The 26478-nt window shown below is 45.7% G+C and overlaps 1 protein-coding gene across 1 annotated transcript in view; it reads right to left on the minus strand.

Annotated features, from left to right (window-relative positions):
- LOC122932239 (inactive dipeptidyl peptidase 10-like) overlaps window positions 1-26478 on the minus strand; it is a 176034-nt gene that overhangs the window by 136598 nt on the left and 12958 nt on the right. The window contains exons 4-6 of the mRNA XM_044286533.1: window positions 24063-24137; window positions 15140-15192; window positions 14364-14445 (exon numbers count right to left, since the gene is read on the minus strand). Coding sequence (XP_044142468.1) covers window positions 14364-14445; window positions 15140-15192; window positions 24063-24137 — 210 coding nt within the window. The remainder of the gene's footprint in view (window positions 1-14363; window positions 14446-15139; window positions 15193-24062; window positions 24138-26478) is intronic.

Genomic DNA, 26478 nt, shown 5'->3' on the forward strand with positions numbered 1-26478 from the left:
CCTCAAGCCCGGCCTGGTGGTGTGTGATAATGGGCGAAATCTCGTTGCAGCTCTGGGACTAGCCAATTTGACGCACATCCCTTGCTTGGCGCATGTGCTGAATTTGGTGGTGCAGAAGTTCATTCACAACTACCCCGACATGTCAGAGCTGCTGCATAAAGTGCGGGCCGTCTGTTCGCGCTTCCGGCGTTCACATCCTGCCGCTGCTCGCCTGTCTGCGCTACAGCGTAACTTCGGCCTTCCCGCTCACCGCCTCATATGCGACGTGCCCACCAGGTGGAACTCCACCTTGCACATGCTGGACAGACTGTGCGAGCAGCAGCAGGCCATAGTGGAGTTTCAGCTGCAGCACGCACGGGTCAGTCGCACTACAGAACAGCACCACTTCACCACCAATGACTGGGCCTCCATGCGAGACCTGTGTGCCCTGTTGCGCTGTTTCGAGTACTCCACCAACATGGCCAGTGGCGATGACACCGTTATCAGCGTTACAATACCACTTCTATGTCTCCTTGAGAAAACACTTAGGGCGATGATGGAACAGGAGGTGGCCCAGGAGGAGGAGGAGGAGGATGAGGAAGAGGGGTCATTTTTAGCACTTTCAGGCCAGTCTCTTCGAAGTGACTCAGAGGGAGGTTTTTTGCAACAGCAGAGGCCAGGTACAAATGTGGCCAGCCAGGGCCCACTACTGGAGGACGAGGAGGACGAGGATGAGGAGGAGGTGGAGGAGGATGAGGATGAAGCATGGTCACAGCGGGGTGGCACCCAACGCAGCTCGGGTCCATCACTGGTGCGTGGCTGGGGGGAAAGGCAGGACGATGACGATACGCCTCCCACAGAGGACAGCTTGTCCTTACCCCTGGGCAGCCTGGCACACATGAGCGACTACATGCTGCAGTGCCTGCGCAACGACAGCAGAGTTGCCCACATTTTAACCTGTGCGGACTACTGGGTTGCCACCCTGCTGGATCCACGCTACAAAGACAATGTGCCCACCTTACTTCCTGCACTGGAGCGTGATAGGAAGATGCGCGAGTACAAGCGCACGTTGGTAGACGCGCTACTGAGAGCATTCCCAAATGTCACAGGGGAACAAGTGGAAGCCCAAGGCCAAGGCAGAGGAGGAGCAAGAGGTCGCCAAGGCAGCTGTGTCACGGCCAGCTCCTCTGAGGGCAGGGTTAGCATGGCAGAGATGTGGAAAACTTTTGTCAACACGCCACAGCTAACTGCACCACCACCTGATACGCAACGTGTTAGCAGGAGGCAACATTTCACTAACATGGTGGAACAGTACGTGTGCACACCCCTCCACGTACTGACTGATGGTTCGGCCCCATTCAACTTCTGGGTCTCTAAATTGTCCACGTGGCCAGAGCTAGCCTTTTATGCCTTGGAGGTGCTGGCCTGCCCGGCAGCCAGCGTTTTGTCTGAACGTGTATTCAGCACGGCAGGGGGCGTCATTACAGACAAACGCAGCCGCCTGTCTACAGCCAATGTGGACAAGCTGACGTTCATAAAAATGAACCAGGCATGGATCCCACAGGACCTGTCCGTCCCTTGTCCAGATTAGACATTAACTACCTCCCCATAACCATATATTATTGGACTCCAGGGCACTTCCTCATTCAATCCTATTTTTATTTTCATTTTACCATTATATTGCGATGCTACCCAAAGTTGAATGAACCTCTCCTCTGCCTGTGTGCTAGGCCTAAATATATGCCAATGGACTGTTGCAGTGGTGGCTGACATGAAGCCTGATTCTCTGCTATGACATGCAGACTAATTCTCTGCTGACATGAAGCCAGATTGTCTGTTACGGGACCTCTCTCCTCTGCCTGGGTGCTGGGCCTAAATTTATGACCATGGACTGTTGCAGTGGTGGCTGACGTGAAGCCTGATTCTCTGCTATGACATGCAGACTGATTCTCTGCTGACATGAAGCCAGATCGTCTGTTACGGGACCTCTCTGCTCTGCCTGTGTGCTAGGCCTAAATATATGCCAATGGACTGTTGCAGTGGTGGGTGACGTGAAGCCTCATTCTCTGCTATGACATGCAGACTGATTCTCTGCTGACATGAAGCCAGATTGTCTGTTACGGGACCTCTCTGCTCTGCCTGTGTGCTAGGCCTAAATATATGCCAATGGACTGTTGCAGTGGTGGGTGACGTGAAGCCTCATTCTCTGCTATGACATGCAGACTGATTCTCTGCTGTCATGAAGCCAGATTGTCTGTTACGGGACCTCTCTGCTCTGCCTGTGTGCTAGGCCTAAATATATGCCAATGGACTGTTGCAGTGGTGGGTGACGTGAAGCCTCATTCTCTGCTATGACATGCAGACTGATTCTCTGCTGTCATGAAGCCAGATTGTCTGTTACGGGACCTCTCTGCTCTGCCTGTGTGCTAGGCCTAAATATATGCCAATGGACTGTTGCAGTGGTGGGTGACGTGAAGCCTCATTCTCTGCTATGACATGCAGACTGATTCTCTGCTGACATGAAGCCAGATTGTCTGTTACGGGACCTCTCTGCTCTGCCTGTGTGCTAGGCCTAAATATATGCCAATGGACTGTTGCAGTGGTGGGTGACGTGAAGCCTCATTCTCTGCTATGACATGCAGACTGATTCTCTGCTGTCATGAAGCCAGATTGTCTGTTACGGGACCTCTCTGCTCTGCCTGTGTGCTAGGCCTAAATATATGCCAATGGACTGTTGCAGTGGTGGGTGACGTGAAGCCTCATTCTCTGCTATGACATGCAGACTGATTCTCTGCTGACATGAAGCCAGATTGTCTGTTACGGGACCTCTCTGCTCTGCCTGTGTGCTAGGCCTAAATATATGCCAATGGACTGTTGCAGTGGTGGGTGACGTGAAGCCTCATTCTCTGCTATGACATGCAGACTGATTCTCTGCTGTCATGAAGCCAGATTGTCTGTTACGGGACCTCTCTGCTCTGCCTGTGTGCTAGGCCTAAATATATGCCAATGGACTGTTGCAGTGGTGGGTGACGTGAAGCCTCATTCTCTGCTATGACATGCAGACTGATTCTCTGCTGACATGAAGCCAGATTGTCTGTTACGGGACCTCTCTGCTCTGCCTGTGTGCTAGGCCTAAATATATGCCAATGGACTGTTGCAGTGGTGGGTGACGTGAAGCCTCATTCTCTGCTATGACATGCAGACTGATTCTCTGCTGACATGAAGCCAGATCCTCTGTTACGGGAGCTCTCTCCTCTGCCTGGGTGCTGGGCCTAAATTTATGACAATTGACTGTTGCAGTGGTGGGTGACGTGAAGCCTGATTCTCTGCTATGATATGAAGACTGATTCTCTGCTGACATGAAGCCAGATTGTCTGTTACGGGACCTTTCTCCTCTGCCTGGGTTCTGGGCCTAAATTTATGAAAATTGACTCTTACAGTGGTGGGTGACGTGAAGCCTGATTCTAGGCTATGATATGAAGACTGATTCTCTGCTGACATGAAGCCAGATTGTCTGTTACGGGACCTTTCTCCTCTGCCTGGGTTCTGGGCCTAAATTTATGAAAATTGACTCTTACAGTGGTGGGTGACGTGAAGCCTGATTCTCTGCTATGATATGAAGACTGATTCTCTGCTGACATGAAGCCAGATTCTCTGTTACGGGACCTCTCTCCTCTGCCTGGGTGCTGGGCCTAAATTTATGACAATGGACTGTTGCAGTGGTGGCTGACGTGAAGCCTGATTCTCTGCTATGACATGCAGACTGATTCTCTGCTGTCATGAAGCCAGATTGTCTGTTACGGGACCTCTCTGCTCTGCCTGTGTGCTAGGCCTAAATATATGCCAATGGACTGTTGCAGTGGTGGCTGACGTGAAGCCTCATTCTCTGCTATGACATGCAGACTAATTCTCTGCTGACATGAAGCCAGATTGTCTGTTACGGGACCTCTCTGCTCTGCCTGTGTGCTAGGCCTAAATATATGCCAATGGACTGTTGCAGTGGTGGGTGACGTGAAGCCTCATTCTCTGCTATGACATGCAGACTGATTCTCTGCTGACATGAAGCCAGATCCTCTGTTACGGGAGCTCTCTCCTCTGCCTGGGTGCTGGGCCTAAATTTATGACAATTGACTGTTGCAGTGGTGGGTGACGTGAAGCCTGATTCTCTGCTATGATATGAAGACTGATTCTCTGCTGACATGAAGCCAGATTGTCTGTTACGGGACCTTTCTCCTCTGCCTGGGTTCTGGGCCTAAATTTATGAAAATTGACTCTTACAGTGGTGGGTGACGTGAAGCCTGATTCTAGGCTATGATATGAAGACTGATTCTCTGCTGACATGAAGCCAGATTGTCTGTTACGGGACCTTTCTCCTCTGCCTGGGTTCTGGGCCTAAATTTATGAAAATTGACTCTTACAGTGGTGGGTGACGTGAAGCCTGATTCTCTGCTATGATATGAAGACTGATTCTCTGCTGACATGAAGCCAGATTCTCTGTTACGGGACCTCTCTCCTCTGCCTGGGTGCTGGGCCTAAATTTATGACAATGGACTGTTGCAGTGGTGGCTGACGTGAAGCCTGATTCTCTGCTATGACATGCAGACTGATTCTCTGCTGTCATGAAGCCAGATTGTCTGTTACGGGACCTCTCTGCTCTGCCTGTGTGCTAGGCCTAAATATATGCCAATGGACTGTTGCAGTGGTGGCTGACGTGAAGCCTCATTCTCTGCTATGACATGCAGACTAATTCTCTGCTGACATGAAGCCAGATTGTCTGTTACGGGACCTCTCTCCTCTGCCTGGGTGCTGGGCCTAAATTTATGACAATGGACTGTTGCAGTGGTGGCTGACGTGAAGCCTGATTCTCTGCTATGACATGCAGACTAATTCTCTGCTGACATGAAGCCAGATTGTCTGTTACGGGACCTCTCTCCTCTGCCTGGGTGCTGGGCCTAAATATATGCCAATGGACTGTTGCAGTGGTGGCTGACGTGAAGCCTCATTCTCTGCTATGACATGCAGACTAATTCTCTGCTGTCATGAAGCCAGATTGTCTGTTACGGGACCTCTCTGCTCTGCCTGTGTGCTAGGCCTAAATATATGCCAATGGACTGTTGCAGTGGTGGGTGACGTGAAGCCTGATTCTCTGCTATGACATGCAGACTGATTCTCTGCTGACATGAAGCCAGATTGTCTGTTACGGGACCTCTCTGCTCTGCCTGTGTGCTAGGCCTAAATATATGCCAATGGACTGTTGCAGTGGTGGGTGACGTGAAGCCTCATTCTCTGCTATGACATGCAGACTGATTCTCTGCTGACATGAAGCCAGATTCTCTGTTACGGGACCTCTCTCCTCTGCCTGTGTGTGTGCTGGGCCTAAATATATGCCAATGGACTGTTGCAGTGGTGGCTGACGTGAAGCCTCATTCTCTGCTATGACATGCAGACTAATTCTCTGCTGACATGAAGACAGATTCTCTGTTACGGGACCTCCCTCCTCTGCCTGGGTGCTGGGCCTAAATATATGCCAATGGACTGTTGCAGTGGTGGCTGACGTGAAGCCTCATTCTCTGCTATGACATGCAGACTGATTCTCTGCTGACATGAAGCCAGATTCTCTGTTACGGGACCTCTCTCCTCTGCCTGTGTGTGTGCTGGGCCTAAATATATGCCAATGGACTGTTGCAGTGGTGGCTGACGTGAAGCCTCATTCTCTGCTATGACATGCAGACTGATTCTCTGCTGACATGAAGCCAGATTCTCTGTTACGGGACCTCTCTCCTCTGCCTGTGTGTGTGCTGGGCCTAAATATATGCCAATGGACTGTTGCAGTGGTGGCTGACGTGAAGCCTCATTCTCTGCTATGACATGCAGACTAATTCTCTGCTGACATGAAGACAGATTCTCTGTTACGGGACCTCCCTCCTCTGCCTGGGTGCTGGGCCTAAATATATGCCAATGGACTGTTGCAGTGGTGGCTGACGTGAAGCCTCATTCTCTGCTATGACATGCAGACTAATTCTCTGCTGACATGAAGACAGATTCTCTGTTACGGGACCTCTCTCCTCTGCCTGGGTGCCGGGGCCTAAATATCTGAGAATGGACTGTTCCAGTGGTGGGTGACGGGAAGCCAGATTCTCTGCTATGGAACCTCTCTCCAATTGATTTTGGTTAATTTTTATTTTTTAATTTTTATTTTAATTAATTTCCCTATCCACATTTGTTTGCAGGGGATTTACCTACATGTTGCTGCCTTTTGCAGCCCTCTAGCTCTTTCCTGGGCTGTTTTACAGCCTTTTTAGTGCCGAAAAGTTCGGGTCCCCATTGACTTCAATGGGGTTCGGGTTCGGGACGAAGTTCGGATCGGGTTCGGATCCCGAACCCGAACATTTCCGGGATGTTCGGCCGAACTTCTCGAACCCGAACATCCAGGTGTTCGCTCAACTCTACCGGAGAGTGTTGTCGCGAGCCTCCCTTCTCGGGACAAAACCCACCTGGTCATTGTGTATTAGGGAGGGCAAGAAAGCGTTTAGTCTATTAGCTAATAATTTGGCGTATATTTTCAAATCTACATTTAACAAAGATATGGGACGGTAACTAGCACACACATGGGGGTCTTTGTCGGGCTTGGGGATAACCGCGATGTGGGCCACAGTGGATTGGGGAGGAAAGGGGACCTGGGGAGATACCGCATTGAAGACCTTCACCAAAAAGGGAGCAAGAATGGTGGAGAAAGATTTAAAGAAGCCAGCGGTGAACCCATCGGGGCCCGGGCTCTTACCACCCGGAAGAGAAGCGATCACTTCCTTCAATTCCCCTTCCGAAAAAGGTGTCTCCAAGGTAGTAGCTTGTTCGGTGGACAATTTAGGGCAGTCGCTCAACGGGTAGGGTGAGCCGTCGGATTCCCTAGCAGAAAGGTCCGGAAGATTGTACAAGTCAGTATAAAAGGACTGAAAGGACGAGGCAATCTCCTCCGTCGTGTGCAATAACTGATCCCGGGAGTTTTTGACCGCTGGAATATGAGAGGCAGCAATATGACCCCTAAGCGCCCTAGCCAACAAGCGGCCACACTTATTACCATATTCGTAGAACTTACTACGACATTTCTGAACTATTCGTTTGTAGGAAGAGTCCAGTAACAAACGCGCGTCCATTCGTGCATTATGGAGGTCTCTGAGCACCGGTAGAGAGAGGGCACGCTTGTGGGCCAGTTCCAAGGAAGCCATTTTCTGCAAGGCGGCTCTAAGAGAGGCAGCTTTTTCTTTTTTAAGGCGCGGCTCTAAGAGAGGCAGCTTTTTCTTTTTTAAGGCGAGAGCCATGTTTAATGAAAGTCCCCCTAAGAACACATTTGAGGGCCTCCCACTGCATAGGGAGGGACGTGGGGTCCGAGGCATGATCGGACAGAAAATTAGCAACAGTGTCAGAGAGATCCTGTGTGCATACAGTGTCGAGGAGGAGAGACTCATTTAGTCGCCATGTCCATTCACTTTTAGTTAAGAACGGAAGGGTGAGGGAGCAATACACCGGGGCATGGTCAGACCACAAAATGTTGCCAATGGATGTGGAGTCCAACCATGACAGGGCGGGTTGCTGGATTAGAATGTGGTCGATTCTACTATAAGAAGAGTGCGGAGCCGAGAAAAATGTGTAGTCTTTGTCCGAGGGATGTTGCAAACGCCACGGGTCGAGTAATTGTAGCTGCAACAATGCTCTTTTCACTTTTTTAATAGCCGTATAGGAAAGGGTTGCCCGTCCCGAGGAGTTATCAAGCGTGGGGTCAAAAGTGAGATTAAAATCCCCGCTGACGGCCCACCTGCAAAACACTAGAACTATAATTCCTAAAACAGGGGGAGGAAACAAGGTTAAGCATTATTATCAGTGCCAATGGAAAGCAAATACAGGGCTCCAAAGGGCATTCAAGTGTCCCAATCAGCTGAGGATCTTCGGCGACGATTCATGGGGCGCCGTCTTCTTTGCCCAGGAGGAGGCAGCGTAGCTGCTATGGGCAGACCAGATCTGTTGGATTCAGGTGAACGGGGACGACCCAGTTGGGCAGGTTTAGGATTCAGCATGGTGGGCCAAGGCCCAATATTGACAGGCGGCAAGTCCAGAGCCAGCAGAAAGTCCGGCAAGTCCTCCGGGCCATGTAGAACCACCGCTTGTTTCCTGGGACCAGCAAAAAGGGCAAATGGATAGCCCCATCTGTAGGGAATTTCACGCTCCCTCAGGAGATCCAGTAAGGGTCGGAGCGCAGCCCTCTGTGCAAGGGTATGGCGAGAGAGGTCCTGTAACAGTTGCAGGGAGGATCCCTCATAGGACAAAGGCGACAACTGACGTGCGTAGTTCAAGATCCGATCTTTAAGAGCATAAAAGTGAACTCTGCAGATAACGTCTCTTGGCTTAGAGCTATCTGGATTGGGAGGTCTGAGAGCTCTGTGTACTCGATCAATTTCAATGTGAGTGCCCGGCGGTCGTCCCAGGATTTTATTGAACAGTCCGACCACAGTGGGCATGAGGTCAGGTGTCGTGACAGATTCAGAGAGGCCACGGATCCGCACATTATTGCGTCGGTTGCGATTCTCAATATCATCTAGGTGGTAATGAAGCGCGCTGAGTTGCTTGCTATGGGAATTGACCGCTTCTTGGAGAGAGGACACTGTGGCTGATAGGGCCTCATGGTCACGGACCGTGGAGTCGATTTTAGAGTCCAGTACTTTCATATCAGAGCGGACCTGAGAGAATTCTTGACGGCATTCTTGCAGTATGTTAGTAGCAAATGTTGATAAATCCTCCTTAGAGGGTAACGTGCTAATAAGAGTACGCAAGTCCGCCAGCGATGGAGGTCTGGTTTCCTCACTATGCATGGTCGCTGCTGACAACAGTTGCACGCCTAAAGGGGCAGGGGATGCAGCGTGAGAAGCGGGCCGAGCACTGGCCGAGGGACTGATTGCGGTCGCCTGCGCTCCCAGGTGGTGTTGGCGCGGACTGTCCCATGATGATCCAGAGGACCAGTGTGGTGAAGCGGCTAAGGAGTTCACTGGGGAGCGAGAGGGGATGCGGAATGGATCCGTGACCCCCCGGTGAGTGGCCTCCGGGGCGAAGGGAGTGGAGGGCAATGGAGGTGTCAGCCCATTAAGTAGCCCCATCACAGGAGGAGTTGTGGCTGCTGGCAAGCAAGATGGCACAGGGCCCGTCCCACCGTGAGTGGGCTCAATAGGGCCTAACAGAGGCTCATTCGGCCAGAAAGAAGGGGCTGTAGGCCTCAGGCCTAGTCCACATTTGGAGGCAGCTGTGTGCAGGACCAGGTCCTCATTAGGAGGCATTAACAGATGGGTCGACGGCTGCGTTTGCGGCCCTGCAGCCGGGCCTGAGCTTCCGGTGGGGGTCCCCGATCCAGGGTCCCGGGCGGCGAGTGGGGAGGGCGCCTGGGTCAGCATAGGCGGGCGGGGAGACGAGCTCCGAGACCCACCGTTACCTGTTGCCGGCGAAGAGAGAGGGAGTGGAGGCACCGAGGAGGATCGCTGGCGGCATGAGGACCGAGTCGGGCTCTCCAGGGCGTCCGGGCGCACAGGCGGTGAGTGAAGCAGCGGCGCGGCGGCGCCATCTTGTAGGCCCATGCGGCGGTCTTGGCAGGCTGGAGACAGGGCGGCCGATTGCCTGGCAAAAAGAAGAGGTAGGTCTCCTTGGGAAGAAGCCAGGGGAGCCGATGGACGGGCTCTACCCTTTTTAACAGATTTCCCCATCAGGATGGCTGCGGATTTCAGCAGGAATGTGGCGGAGCTCACAGAGAGCACGTCCTCACTCTTCCATGGCTGGCCACGCCCCCCGTTTTTTGTTTTTTATAGGAAAAGGAAATTTATTTTTTACATTTTTATTTATTTATTTTTACTTTTATTATTTTCACATTTTTATCAGTTCCCTCTTGGATCTTGAAGATCCAGTGGGGCTGATGGTTGTACTATACTTTGCAATGCTCTTGCATTGCAAAGTATAATACAATCAGATGCCCTGTAGGTGGCAGCACCGGACGCCTATGCCATGGCAACCATCTGGCGCTGTGATCGCAGCAGCCCTGATGGTTGAGAGAGGGGGCCCCCTCCCTCTATTAACCCCATGGATGCCGCTACTGCGCCATCTATGGGGTTACAGCAGTGTCCGCATAGAGCTGACACACGCTGCTGATTGCGGCGGCCTAGGAATGGAGCCGCCGCCATCACACACAGAAGGGGGACCGCATCGGGGGCAGGGGGCAGCGCTGGAAAAGGGGGAGGGGGCAGCATTTTACAAATTACAGATCGGGGCAGGAGGGGGCGGACCGCATCGGGGGCAGGATAAGATGAAGGAAAAGAAGGGGGCACAGATCGGGGCAGGAGGGGGCGGACCACATCGGGGGCAGGATAAGAAGGACAAGAACAAGAAGGGGGCACAGATCGGGGGCTTCAAGAAGGGGGCACAGATCAGGGACTTCAAGAAGGGGGCACAGATCGGGGGCTTCAGGACATATTACCGATTTCAGGCTCTGATCTGCAGAGCGCAGATCAGAGCCTGAAACCGGCATTTTAACACTGCCACGATCTGATTGGTTAGTCTTCACAGACTAACCAATCGGATCGATTGCCGGCAAGGGGCCACTCTGATTGGTCCCTTGCCGGCATTACTGCACTGTATTCTGTCCGTGACAGCATACAGGGCAGGGGCAGAAGCTTTAATCCAAGCGCTTTGCAGCGCTTGGATTAGGCTACTTTCACACTAGCGTTCAGAGCGGATCCGTCTGAGACGGATCCGCTCATATAATGCAGATGGTGGCTCCGTTCAGAACGGATCCGTCTGCATTATATTGTAAAAAAAATTCTAAGTGTGAAAGTAGCCTCAGACGGATCCGTCCAGACTTTACATTGAAAGTCAATGGGGGACGGATCCATTTGAAGATTGAGCCATAGTGTGTCATATTCAAACGGATCCGTCCCCATGACTTACATTGTAAGTCTGGACGGATCCGCACGCCTCCGCGCGGCCAGGCGGACACCCGAACGCTGCAAGCAGCGTTCAGGTGTCCGCCTGCTGAGCGGAGCGGAGGCTGAACGCTGCCAGACTGATGCATTCTGAGCAGATCCGCGTCCACTCAGAATGCATTAGTGCTGGACAGATGCGTTCGGGGCCCTTCAAACGGAGCTCACAAGCGGACACCCGAACGCTAGTGTGAAAGTAGCCTTAAAGAGCTGCCAGAACGTTTATATACGTGGTAGCTGCACGGGGCATGTTGCAGTCGTGAAGGGGTTAAATATATGAGTGATTGTACACTTCCTGTTGTGGTATGGACCGAATTTCTTAGTGGCTAAATTCTTTATGTGAAACTGGCTTTGTTTGGGAAAATTAATGGGTTACTGTACACCCCTTTTGCTGTATGGGCCGAATAATGCAGTGGTAAAATTTGTAATTTCAAAGCAAACTCCACTGCTCTGTATCTCTTGTAAACTATGCCCCTCGTGTGATTTACACTAAATACATTATTTTCATGTAGAGATCCAAGAATTATGTTGGAGTCATGTAGTGTATTGCAAGCCATGTGCGACCCCTCTCATCACTCTCGCGCTGTTCTGCACCTGGTTTGCCTGGGCGAACAGAGTCACACAGGGAAGGAACTGCTCTGTGTCCTTCAGCTCGAAATTTAATCCTGGCTATCTCCGCGACAACTGAAAATCGGAATCATGGTAACCAACAACGGGAAGAACATGGTGTCAGCGCTGCATCAAGGAGGGCTGAGCCATACGCCCTGCATGGCACACGTGTTCAATCTGGTTGTCAAGCGGTTCCTGAAGTCTTCCACCCATCTGCAAGACATCCTAAAAATGGCCAGGAAACTTTGCATGCACTTCAGCCACTCGTACACCACAAAGAACACCCTCCTTGAGCTGCAGCGGCAGAACGGCATCCCCCAACATAGACTGATATGCGACATTTCCACCCGTTGGAATTCCACCCGCCATATGTTGGACCGACTATACGAACAGAGGAAGGCCATCAACGATTTCTTGATGATCCAAGCGGACAGGAGTAGTTCCCCGTGTAACTTTGATGTCAGCCAGTGGCAGCTCACGCGTGACACCTGCCGTTTGCTCAGGCCCTTTGAGGAGGCTACGTTATTTATCAGTCGCCAGGACTACGGGATGAATGATTTTATTCCACTGCTTCATGTCCTGGAACAGATGCTGGTAAATCTGTCTGGTCAGTGGACTGGAGATGTGGCGCCTAGAAAGATGGCGGCAGAGTTTGATACATTTGTCTGTCAAGATCTCTATTTACAGTCTGAACGGGAACATCATTTATCGCAAGGATATGCAAACACCAACCGATGGGGTGTTAACCCCCAGAAGTAGGTCATCGGCATGACGGAGCAGTCATTTTCACAGTCCGAGGTATCCTCCTTCTGTGTTGTATTTTATGTGTGTTAATGTCCTGTTTGTTAAATAAACAGATTTTTTTCTCAAAAGCAGGAGTGGGTACAAAACACAGAAGACATGCAAATATTCAGTTCACGTGTCATCTCTGTTTTGGATCCACTCCTGTTTTTTTGGCATTAGCAATACTGATGGATTACTGACCAAATGCTGACCAAGTGAAGGCGGATGCTCCACAGACAGGATACATTTTTTGGGGGTTATTGTTCTGACGGATCAGATGAAGGGCAAAATAATCAGTGACGTCAACACAAACTTACTGCTGACAACCTCTCCGCTCTCTCTGGGGGCTCTACTTGTATACGCGTTTAATAGAACAGGTTCTGTAGACATTTATGTGGAATCAGCTGTCGACGATGTTAAAGGAGTGCGCTTCTTCTTGACACTAACCTCCACTTGTAAGGCTGAGTTCATACTTGAGTTCTTTGGTCAGTTTTGGCCCCGTGACTGTCCAAATAAGTGAAGTGTGCAGTTATTCTAAGAGCGACGCCCGTTATCTGCATGTCATATGGACTCACAGTATTATTTCACTACCACAGCAGACTCCCTATGCGTGTTACTACAAGGCACTGTGTTCTTCACCACTATAAAGGATCTCTGCAGCCAGGAAATAGCGGTTTTTTAACGTAATTTGCAGTAAATAAATTTGTATTGAACCAAATGTTTTGAAAAAAAAAGTAGCAAACCAAATTTATCCCCAAAAAATTGGCGAACCAAATTTTTGAAAAATTCACTCATCTCTAATTCTTAGCACCAAAGCAAGCTATGTGCAGAACTTGGATCCGCAATGAACATTGGGAGATTTCAGCTCTGAAACCAGAAAGGTTATAGAATAATTATATATGTAAACTATAAAATCAAGATTATACATACCATAGAGGCAGTCTATGTGGCTTCTTTGAGGTCCTTGAAGTGTGGGGGCCCAGACCTAACACCTCCAACCTACCATCTTGTTAGCAATCAAAAGGGAAGGGAAACTCGCCTAAGGGACCTTCAGACTTGAAAACCAGATACAATAATGGGGACTCCAATTTGATATCTGCTATGTAGCCTCTACATTCTATGTATGCCAATATGTAAATAGACTTTAATAACTAATACATTGACTACATTTTGTCAGCAAGCACATATATTCAACATACATCAAATACAGTCAATATATGCCATGGTATATACTGTAGTAGCTCAGTTAAATGTGGTATAGCTACTAATGAGTCTCCATTCACAATAGTAGACCAGCGATGTTGCCTTGCAGCACTGGTGCCCTGGCAGAGACAGATTGGCCATAGAGCTTACAGGGAAATTTGCCGGTGGGCCGATGCCCAGACAGCCACCTGAGCTCTCCTCACAGCTGGCCAGTGGAAGTTTTTGGGGTTGCATTTTGTGCTGCTGAGGGCGGTATTTTGTGATGGACTGTGGTATTTGGCTCTGTTGGGGTGGCATAATGTGCCACAATACAGTACTACTGGCCCTGCCTACTTGTATTGGCACTGCCTTCCATCATTTTGGACCCGATAAAACAAAACGGAGCCACTTTTAGTGTTTTTTCCAGGGCCACTTTAAATTCCCAGTCCGTCCCTAAGCTCTGCATTAACATTTTGGAGTTTGCATGTTGTCCCCATTTTTTTGTTGGTTTCTTCAACGTTTTCCAGTTTTCTCCCACAGTACACAATAGGTCATAGGTGAATTGACTTGTTTGAGATAGGGAATACGATTTTTATCTCCTATTGAGCATCTCCTCAGTGATAACAATCTTTGTACAGTGCTATGGAATATGATGGTGCAATATACTGTAAACAGGCTATACAAATAACACGATTTTCAAATTCTGTGACCAAAACACAGCACCTCTCTCTGCTATCTTCATTGCCTGCTGTCCCTGAATTCAGTTACAGTGAAATGGTAGCCATTTTAATGCTGACTCACCAGTTGGCTCCCATGTGGTCCCCAGTTGGCATATTGCAGATTGGTATTGTTTTTTCCAGGTGGGCTGAGATTCCATAGTTCCCTGTAAATGATGGTAATACCTTATTGTTATTCTATGTTACTGCTATTATCATTTCACTAGCTTACGGTTTGTGTGGTCAGACACCTGTGTTTTGTGACTTTTCGAATGCATGTGCCCTTAAATTTAGGCACATGTAGCATTTCGACTCCGTGCTTGTCACTGACAAGTGGTGGGGGGCAGGGTATGGGGCATGGCGTGGGCAGTGCCATTGGCCATTGCAAATTCACTATCATTTATGCTACTTTCCTGGTGTAAATGACAATTGAAATCTACTCCAGTGCTTCCTCTGGCAGTGCAGGGGATATCAATGACCAGCGTAAAACACTGGCCTTTGATAAGTGACCCCCAATATCTTGCTTACCCCCTACATTTGCTTGGTTTGTCTGGTGGTGAAGTCCACTGCTGTATGCAGGTAACTACTCTCCTCCTCTAGCTCCAACATTGGATTTGGAAACAAAAAGCTTATTGACATTATTGAGGTATTTGATATTTTTGTAACATTTCAGGTATCTGTGAGCATTCTCCAACATGTAGAAGTTCCTCCAAATCTTCACGATTCAGTGCAATGATTATGTGTATTGGCCTCGTTTCCAGTATATTTTGGTCCATATAGTTTTAACAATTAAACTATCTGCAAAATGACCCTTTTCTATAAATAAGCCTCAAAACCTTTAATATACCCGAACACACTCACCTGCTCCTGATATTGTATACAGTATATGAAGCCATGAAGGACACTCCTGCAATCTGCAATACATAAAAAATGACCAGTGTAAGCTTCTGGTAATAGACATTATTTCCAGAAATAACTTGACAGGCAAAAAAAAAGTAGCATTAGTTTGTTTGCTATGTGCAAAGACAGCTTATGGCTAAGATAGCTTTCTTTTCTGTAGTCCTTCAGTCCTGAATAAGTTTAAAGTAAACTATGACCCCCAGAATATGCAAAGGAGTCTGTCACCAGGAAATTCACTGTTATACCACACATGATGCTTTGTAGGGCTACATCCGTAATGTAATTGCACCTTTCACTTAGCAATTTGTTGTGTCACTTTTAATCCATATACAAACGAGCAATAAAATGGGCTGAGGACAAGTCCAACCTAGTGTCACACTTCAGTGTGGGAGGGAAACACCACACTGAGCATAGGAGGGAAGGGGAAACAGGGAATGAGGCCTGAGAACTAGGGAAGGAAGATGGACACCTCCTAGTGAAAACCCTAACCAAAATCCTGACTGACTACCAGTATGAACAGACCCGAAAGGTAGGTAAGTTCATAAGCAGGAATACCTAGAGTCCTATCTAGCCCTATAGGACCCTGGTCCTTATGGCAGGGACAAGACTACCTGTTCCTCCAAAAGGAAGGAACAGGAGTCTCCTTCAGGTCTAATACAAACAGAAGGGAAATGCAACACACAGAACCCAAACAAAATACAAAAAGGTAAAGGAAAGACTTAACTTCAAAGAGGCTATGGAAGCACCAGGAACTCAGCCGAGATTCAACCACAAACAATCCACAGGCACAGAAGCTATAAACCACACAGCATTGTGGGAGAAGCAACTATAAATAAGGAAGGTTAAATGACCACATAAGCAACACCTGGAGGCAAGGGTTGTGTCAATACCCGAAACAACACAGACACCTACTGATCCACAAGGAAAACCTGTCATATCAAACCACGTGTTGCCAGCCTTACAGATCTCCTTCCACTCACTGTCGCCGGGGTGTCCATATATCTCGGTATGTCCGTGACACCTAGTCTGTGCACTCTTTAATCCCCTGCTTTCTCTGCCAGCCCTTCCCTTCTATTCTTGATTGACAGAGCCAGGACAGGTGACAACGCAGGAACCTGGTCCTGTCAATTAAGAAGGGGGAGGGTCTGGCAGATGAAGCAAGGAAGCAGGAGGAGCAAGGGTCCAGAGAGTGCTTGAACCCTTGGTGCACTAAATGTTTGATTTGCATATGTGTTAAAAGTTATTATCGCCATGTGAAACCAACCTTGCCAGAATATTAAAAAATACTCCTTCCGCTTGAGATAACAGGAGTCAGCAGGAGTATTTCTATGGTCCGTGATTTGATGGTCCGTGACATCGCTCCATGAAGCGGATCAGGGAATCATCATGAGGAACAAGCACGTAGGAAGAAACCCAAAGACCATTTAAAGCAGATACCTTCCTACTGAAAAAAGGTTTTCTACCCAAAACGTTAAGTCAACCATGTCTTAGTAAATGAGAAGTGAGCACAGTAGCCCACATTTTTGTAAGCGATATCGCTGGACCTCCTGTTGTCACTTTACAACTATTTCAACATATTTCTTATGAGAGAGAAAAATAAGATAAAATATAAAAATGGATCTTTTTATATACAAGTGAAGATCACATCAGATCAATTAGTATGACATTTTCCTTTTATAAAACAAATAAAACATTAAGGCAAATGCAAATCAGTAAGTAACAAGTCTTCACGTTGAAATAAAACTTGGAACAAGGCTTAGTACAAAGGGTTAGCCAAAGTACTGTGGTTTATATGTATGTCTGTAATATTGAACTCTTCTCCCTGTGTGATCTAGGCTGTTTCTACAGCTTGGTACAATGTTAGTATAACGGCTTCTGAGTAGAGGGATACGGGGCTATTGTAGGGCTCAAGAAGATCTTTATTAACTAGTATCTATATATATGATGGCTCCATTAGGTATCCTGGGGTGCTGCTATATGTTCATATTTCTTTAGTTTTCGAAGCCAAAATCAGGAGCTAATCATAAAAAGGAGAGGAAGTGTTAAGGATAAATGCTTTCTCCTCTTTTTTTTTTAAATCCACTCCTGATCTAGGCTTCAAAACTGCATTAAAAAACCTGAACACACGGCCGTATTCTTAAAAGAATTCCAGTGCGACAGACTATAAAGTTATACATAATCTAGGAGTGATTACAGTTAATGCCGTTGTCTTACCGTAATTCTTCTCTCATGTCTTATTCACAGTAAATTTATGTTTTTTTTTCACTTTGAAGAACCACAATTTTGTTAGTCAGTGAAAGAAAATCCCAGATGACCACAAGCTCTCCAGAGCCAGAATCCTGGATCAACTTTATTAATAGATTTTAACAATATTGTACAATAGACAAAAATGTGAGCCACAGGCTGCAAAGCAGGATGCTATCCAGATACAAGAATTGCAATCTCACTAAACCATCTACACAGTAGATCTCCTATTCTATAGATCACGGGAAAGATTGGCTTTGTGGGCCCAGGGATCTAATCAGTCCAGCTGGCCTCTGCTGTATGAGTTGGGTATTACTGGATGTAGAAGTGTAACTACTCAAATGTGGACTACAAAAGCATGCAGAAACAGAGTAGTAGTCTAACCAAATGGAGAGAGAGGAACAGTGGAAAGGAAGTGGAAAAAAAGAGTTTTGATCTACGTAAGTCATTTTGAATCTAATTTCATACATCTCATCAAATAAAACCTTGTTTTATTGGATGTGTCATGTGTCAAGAGGTATAAATACACATTAAGATTTACCAAATCAATTTATCTGTTGTTTTGATTCAATTCAGGCTTGTTTTTCAATTTCACATAAATGTCAAATGGTTGTTCTTCCATGGATGTCATGTGTATACCATTTAAAGTGTCCCAAGTGTGGGCCCATTTTCCAGCACAGTCTACGCATAAGTTTTGTAGTGGAGGTAAGGGAGGCTAAGAAGTGGTACAACAGTATGGCTCTGCCTAACTGGACAACCTTTACTCTATTTTTTAAGGTGGAATTTGTTTGGCCCGTAGCAATTGACCAATTGTACCACCTTCTAGACCTGCCATGAAGGACAATTTTCCAATCACATAAAAGAGAGGACACGGGTCGGCAGGGGAGCGAAACTGAGGAGATGTTACTAATGTTGAGTTAAGCGTTAGGTTGAGGCAGAGTAATGACAGAGCCTGAGAACGGAGGATGCCTGCCATAGCAAAGCATGTAGTTAGAGAAGGTCAGAGAACATCTGCTTGATGAAGACCCACTGTTTGTGATCTGAATGACCTTACCAGCCTACAAATGTACAGTTATCTTTGAAGCTAGAAAATCAAAATCAGCCCAGACTTATATTCTTTACAGGTTCTCAGATGGACCACGAATCATACTGTGAAACTGCACATGGATTAGCTTCATTGTATTGCAATGGGATTAATCTGTAGCTTTTCAGCATGTAATCCACACATTCACTATTCTGCACCTTTTTTTCTGAATAATATGAATGGTGTATAATTGGGTAAAATGTTCAAAAAATTTGAACATTTCGTAAAGGTACAGTGTAAAGCTTCTTTATCGAACAGATAAATTCGTAATATATAAAGTAAAAATTCCAGTAAATCAATAAATGTTGCCCATGGTAGTCCCCTTAAGTGTCACCATGTAGCCCTTGCCTAACCCTTTCCTGATGCAGCGATTTTCCGTTCACCTTTTTCGTTTTTGGTTCCCTGCCTTCCTGGAGCCATAACTTTTACATTTTTCTGTTCACATAGTCATATGAGGGTTCGTTTTTTGCGGGTTGTGGGAAATGAAAAAACGCAATTCCACCACAGTTTTACAGGATTTGTTTTTACGGCGTTCAATATGTGGTAAAACTGACTTGTGCTCTTCATTCTTCAGGTCAATATGATTATGGTGATATCATATACAGTACAGACCAAAAGTTTGGACACACCTTCTCATTCAAAGAGTTTTCTTTATTTTCATGACTATTGAAAATTGTAGATTCACACTGAAGCCATCAAAACTATGAATTAACACATGTGGAATTATATACATAACAAAAAAGTGTGAAACAACTGAAAATATGTCATATTCTAGGTTCTTCAAAGTAGCCACCTTTTGCTTTGATTACTGCTTTGCACACTCTTGGCATTCTCTTGATGAGCTTCAAGAGGTAGTCACCTGAAATGGTTTTCACTTCACAGGTGTGCCCTGTCAGGTTTAATAAGTGGGATTTCTTGCCTTATAAATGGGGTTGGGGCCATCAGTTGCGTTGTGGAGAAGTCAGGTGGATACACAGCTGATAGTCCTACTGAATAGACTGTTAGAATTTGTATTATGGCAAGGAAAAAGCAGCTAAGTAAAGAAAAACGAGTGGCCATCATTACTTTAAGAAATGAAGGTCAGTCAGTCGAAAAATTGGGAAAACTTTGAAAGTGTCCCCAAGTGCAGTCACAAAAACCATCAAGCGCTACAAAGAAACTGGCTCACATGCGGACCGCCCCAGGAAAGTAAGACCAAGAGTCACCTCTGCTGCGGAGGATAAGTTCATTCGAGTCACCAGCCTCAGAAATCGCAGGTTAACAGCAGCTCAGATTAGAGACCAGGTCAATGCCACACAGAGTTCTAGCAGCAGACACATCTCTAGAACAACTGTTAAGAGGAGACTGTGTGAATCAGGCCTTCATGGTAGAATATCTGCTAGGAAACCACTGCTAAGGACAGGCAACAAGCACAAGAGACTTGTTTGGGCTAAAGAACACAAGGAATGGACATTAGACCAGTGGAAATCTGTGCTTTGGTCTGATGAGTCCAAATTTGAGATCTTTGGTTCCAACGACCGTGTCTTCGTGCGACGCAGAAAAGGTCAACGGATGGACTCTACATGCCTGGTTCCCACCGTGAAGCATGGAGGAGGAGGTGTGATGGTGTGTGGGTGCTTTGCTGGTGACACTGTTGGGGATTTATTCAAAATTGAAGACATACTAAACCAGCATGGCTACTACAGCATCTTGCAGCGGCATGCTGTTCCATCCGGTTTGCGTTTAGTTGGACCATCATTTATTTTTCAACAGGACAATGACCCCAAACACACCTCCAGGCTGTGTAAGGGCTATTTGACCATGAAGGAGAGTAATGGGGTGCTGCGCCAGATGACCTGGCCTCCACAGTCACCGGACCTGAGCCCAATCGGGATGGTTTGGGGTGAGCTGGACCGCAGAGTGAAGGCAAAAGGGCCAACAAGTGCTAAGCATCTCTGGGAACTCCTTCAAGACTGTTGAAAGACCATTTCAGGTGACTACCTCTTGAAGGTCATCAAGAGAATGCCAAGAGTGTGCAAAGCAGTAATCAAAGAAAAGGTGGCTACTTTGAAGAACCTAGAATATGACATATTTTCAGTTGTTTCACACTTTTTTGTTATGTATATAATTCCACATGTGTTAATTCATAGTTTTGATGCCTTCAGTGTGAATCTACAATTTTCATAGTCATGAAAATAAAAAAAAACTCTTTGAATGAGAAGGTGTGTCCAAACTTTTGGTCTGTACTGTATGTTTTTCTTGTGTTTTAACCCCTTAACGACCCATGACGAGAATGCTCGTTCTAAATTGCCGGCACTTAGCGCTAGAGGATGAGCATTCTCGTCCTGCAGTCCTTCCTCCCCCCCGCGTGTGGTGCCGCGATCAGTGGCAGAGATCCGGCTGTTACTGACAGCCGGATCCCTGCTGCATCCACCAGTATCAGCGATAACGCCAATGCCGGTGGATCAACCCCTCATATGCCGCGGTCAGCGCTGATTGCGGCATATGGAAGGTTTGCGCTCCCTCACCGCCGCTGCTGTGGCGGGGACTCAATGGTTGCCTGGCATGTACGGAGGCCTAAGAGGTCCAGCTGGGTCTCCTAGGCCTACAGTGTAAGACGCTAACAGTTCAATACAGCACAATACAGGTGTATCGTGCTGCATTGAAACAGGGATCATACCCTGTAATGTTGAAGTCCCAGAGTGGGACAAATAATAAAGTGTAAAAAAAAAGTTAATACAATTTACATTTTACAAAAAAAAATTAAAGTTTCAAGTAAAAAAAAAATGCGTCCTTTTCCCCCAAAAAAGTAAAAAAAAATTGGGAAAAGACATATAGACATATTAGGTATAGTCGCGTCCATATAGACCAGCTCTACAAACATATCTCATGACCTAACCCCTCAGAGGAAGACTGTAAAAAAAAAAAAATGTGCTAAATAAACAATTTTTTTGTCACCTTACATCACAAAAGGTACAACAGCAAGCGATCAAAAAGGCGTACGTCCACCAAAATTGTACCAATCTAACTGTCACCTCATCCCGCAAAAAATGAGCCCCTACCTGAGACAATCGCCCAAAAAATAAAAAAAACTATGGCTCAGAATATGGAGACACTAAAACATCATTTTTTTGTTTTAAAAAAGCTGTTATTGTGCAAAACTTACGTAAATAAAAAAAGTATACATATTAGGTATCGCCGCGTCCGTATCGACCGGCTCTATAAAAATATCACATGACCTAACCCCTGAGATGAACACCATAAAAAATAAAAACTGTGCTAAATAAACCATTTTTTGTCACCTTACATCACAAAAAGTGTAATAGCAAGCGATCAAAAAGTCATATGCACCCCAAAATAGTGCCAATCAAACCGTCATCTCATCCTGCAAAAATCATACCCTACCCAAGATAATCGCCCAAAAACTGAAAAAACTATGGCTCTTAGACTATGGAAACACTAAAACATGATTTTTTTTTTGTTTCAAAAATTAAATCATTGTGTAAAACTTACATAAATAAAAAAAGTATACATATTAGGTATCGACGCGTCCGTGACAATCTACTCTATAAAAATATCACATGATCTAACCTGTCAGATGAATGTTGTCAATAAAATTACGGTGCCAAAACAGCTATTTCTTGTTACCTTGCCTCACAAAAAGTGTAATATAGAGCAACCAAAAATCATATGTACCCTAAACTAGTACCAACAAAACTACCACCCTATCCTGTAGTTTCTAAAATGGGATCACTTTTTTGGAGTTTCTACTCTAAGGGTGCATCAGGGGGGCTTCAAATGGGACAGGGTGTCAAAAAAAACAGTCCAAAAAAGTGAATTTTTAAAATTGTATCTCTATTTTCCATTAATTCTTGTGGAACACCTAAAGGGTTAACAGCGTTTGTAAAATCAGTTTTGAATACTTTGAGGGGTGTAGTTTTTTAGATGGGGTCACTTTTATGGAGTTTCTACTCTAGGGGTGCATCAGGGCGCTTCAAATGGGACATGGTGTAAAATAAAACAGTCCAGCATAATCTGCCTTCCAAAAACCGTATGGCATTCCTTTCCTTCTGCGCCCTGCCGCATGCCCGTACAGCAGTTTACGACCACATATGGGGTGTTTCTGTAAACTACAGAATCAGGGTCATAAATATTGACTTTTGTTTGGCTGTTAACCCTTGCTTTGTAACTGGAAAAAAAATATTAAAGTGGAAAATCTGCCAAAAAAGTGAATTTTTGAAATTGTATCTCTATTCTCCATTAATTCTTGTGGAACACCTAAAGGGTTAACAACGTTTGTTGTTCTGGAGGCTCTCAGACCCCTCTTCTCCCCACTGAGCTCCCTCTTCTCCCTTGTGTACTAACCCATTTAGAGAGGGAAGGCTGAAGAATGTGAATATAGGGGCATTATACGTTAAAATAAAGGAACGTGGGTGACTAATCAACTAAAGTCTGCAGCCTTTTTACTACTGTCTGAAATTAGGCTTACAAGAAAGCAAACATTCTTGAGTTTAATTAAGTTTTATTATTTGAGATACACTTTAATTGTTCCATACTTAGCAATGATAAATTTCACATAATCATTTCTACAGAATAACTTGTTATTGGAATTGATTAGCAGCTAAAACAAGAATATTACCAGCTCCTCTGGGCTGTCATTGCCACCCATGGTCCAGGGAGCTCATATATCACACTTCAGCTTCTCTAGTATTAGCTTTCTTGCAGATTCAGCACAAGTTCATAAATCATAAAAGTTTCAGCGCCATCCAGTAATGCATTTAATCAGAGTCTGGCAGATGAGGTAAAGCAGTCGATGAGAAACATTTGTCTTGCTACTGTTCACTTGCATTATTCAAGAACTTAAAAAAAACAGACTAAGACACATTTGATTACAATGCATCCGAAAATGACTGGCCGTAAATATAACTAGTGTAAGTAGGTAAAATGAGCTGCTAATCTTAAATTGGCCACTTGCAATAGCTGTCGGCAGGACATTTGACAGCTGACAGTCGTTTCATCATATATACTGGTACTCGTGTTTGGAGTGTCAATGTTTACATCAATGGGGACCAAGACAGCCTGCCCCCCCCCCCCCCAACCGTAACAGCTCCGACAGAATCAAAGGTTTAGGGATATTGAAATCTTCCCCTTCTCTACTGCACAATGTGTGATGGTGGTAAGGCCCCAATACACGTTATATCATTAGCTTAGCCCGATAGAATTGGCAAATTTTATCCAATGTGTATGGCCAACTTTAGTTTTCTAAAAATCTGCTTGTGATTATTGCACATTTCAATCAATGACCACAATTATGGGGAATCGTACCGCATTATGTTATGATGGGAGCGATTCGTCCTATGAAAAAAACCATCAACATAAAATATTTGCTGCATATGGATCGCATGTGTCGTCTTGAGACAAACCTTGTAATATGTTATATTTGTTGTTCATTTGTCATTTGAAACTTTTACAATCCAATAAGAATATATTGGATATCAGTTTATGACCACCACGATACCAGAGCTTCCGTACATACAGTTGCACATACAACGTAACTCATCTAGAAGATCTTCCTACCTTTTGGCTTTTTGATATCAGGAGTAAGTTCTGTAGATCTGGGGATAACTTTGCACTGGTCATCTGCAGAGATACCTACCAAAATAAAAATATACTAGATATTAGGATATTATATTAATGACTAGAAATGAGTGAATCTCTGAAATTCCACCTTGACTGTTTTATAGACTGAGCCTTTAAAGGGGTTTTCCCACAAGGACATCCGAACAAGAGCCATGCTTGATAACTGTGGTCTTGTGTGAGGAGGAAAGGAGATTGGGAGCCTTGTTTTCCTGGTCATGTTGGTTACACAAGTGGGGCCTTTAGTGGCCATACATTTATCACTACACATAGGTGATACATATATTTCATGGGAAATACAGAAATGTCAAATGCTAGGCTGTTTTCACAACTCTCACAAACACAAATGGAGATAGCATTATTTATGCATTGCCACCTCAGCAACTGGTACCTTTTTTTCCAAATGGGAAAACAGGGGACCCCCATTCTCTTGTTAAATGGAAGTTCCAGAACTGGAACCCAATTTATGATATAGTTATGTTGTAAACTGTCATTATGTGTCAGATGGGAAAACCCCTTTAGGCAGGGTGGGACTGGCCAATCAGAGTACCAGAGGATCCTCCGGTGGGCCAAGGCTCTAATACTATATTGAGCCCCAAAGTTCTGGGACACAAAAATCCATTAGGCTGTCTTTGAAGCCAATCACCTGTCACTAAGGTCTATTTCGTTGCTTAAAGTCCTATTCGATTTTATTGATAATACAGGGTTTGGGCCCCAACAATAATTTCTTCTGGTGGGTCTAAAGAACCCGAGTCTGATGCTGCCTTTACATTTCTTGCGGCACTTGGGAGTGGTACAACCTAACAATTCAACCCTCTGACCAAAAAAAGTTGTGGCCCCCTGCATTAAAGGAGTTTTCTATTCCTCTGGATATGTCACCAGTATCTGATGGGTAGGGGTCCGATACCTTACGACCTTCTCCCAGCTCACCAAGCACAGTGCCGCATATTGTATAACAGCTGTGCTTGGTATCACAGCCCAGCCCGATTCATGTTAATGGAGCGTGACATCAGATGGCCTAGGGAAAGTTGCAAAAAGGCCACAGTGCTACTGTGAGTGCCGCTGCCTTCTCAAACAAGTGATTAGCGGGGGTCCTGGGTGTCGGACCCACACTGATCAGATACTAATGACCTATCCAGAGGATAGGTCATCAGTAAGAAAAACTCCAGAAAAAAACCCTTTAATGCAGGGGTCCACAACCTTTTTTGGTAGGAGGGTTAAATTGTTAGGTTAAACCACTCCCAAGTGCTGCAATAAATCTAAAGGCAGTGTTGGACTGGGCTTCTTGGGCCCACCACAGGAAATTGTTGGGTTTAAGTGGTTTCACATACTAGGTATATTGTGTATCGAAGGAGAATCATCTTTATATCTCCTGTCTTATGCATAGTTACCAACAGTTCTGGATTTGCATGGACTGTCGCTGATTTTCAGAGGCAGTCTCTGCAAATTCAGGCTGTCCCACTCCAAAAATGGGCCAGATTTATGTAAATGCTGCCCATATATGGGCAGTTACTCCTGGTTTAGGGGTGTTCCTGGAGCAGGGACTATTTGTCCCAAATTTCTCAACTGCAAAATTGGTAATTATGCTTATAGGGGCCTCCGTTTCATTTATAAGGAGGTATTTCTTACAAGGTGACTGCAGCAGAGACTTGTTTTACCTTTTCCCAGGATATGACTTTATATTGTGATAATAGAGACATAAAAAGTGAATTACCTAGGAATAGTGTATATGATTACATTGATGACACCTGTAAAAGGAATAGTAGACTTGCTAGCTCCCTGAATAATTCCATGAGCTGTAATAAGACCATTGTGACTCCTAGCTTTATCTATAATATAATGCTCCCTAAAGGATGTTTTTTTGTCTTGTGGTAACAGCACCTACAATTACATTCCTGCTAATGTTATCGGAGGTCCCTGTGCGTTATCCAGGCTGACTTTGGCTCTTCCCAGTCAACCACTTATCAGGAGAGCTTACATATCAGTTACCAAGACTTTATCAGAAGACTGTGACTCTACTTTACCCCTTCTCAGCCGTACAGAATATACAAGTTTGGCCGCCTCTATATTAGGAGTGCCTGGACTGGCTATATATAATACTCGTACTATAAATTCTATTGCCTTATCAGACATACTTTTAGATATACAAGGCATAAGAGGAGTAATGCTAGAAACTAGATTTGTTGTAGATTATCTGTTACTGAAACATAATATAGGATGTCAGGATTTTAAAGGAATGTGTTTAAGTTATCTGATCATTCCAGATCAATCCAGTCCCATAATTAAGGGTTACATGAAATTGCTAATGATATCAGGAAAGATGTTGATTCATCCTCTTGGTGGGACTGGTTATTGA

The sequence above is a fragment of the Bufo gargarizans genome, chromosome 3 (genome assembly GCF_014858855.1).
Source record: "Bufo gargarizans isolate SCDJY-AF-19 chromosome 3, ASM1485885v1, whole genome shotgun sequence".
Taxonomy (NCBI): domain Eukaryota; kingdom Metazoa; phylum Chordata; class Amphibia; order Anura; family Bufonidae; genus Bufo; species Bufo gargarizans.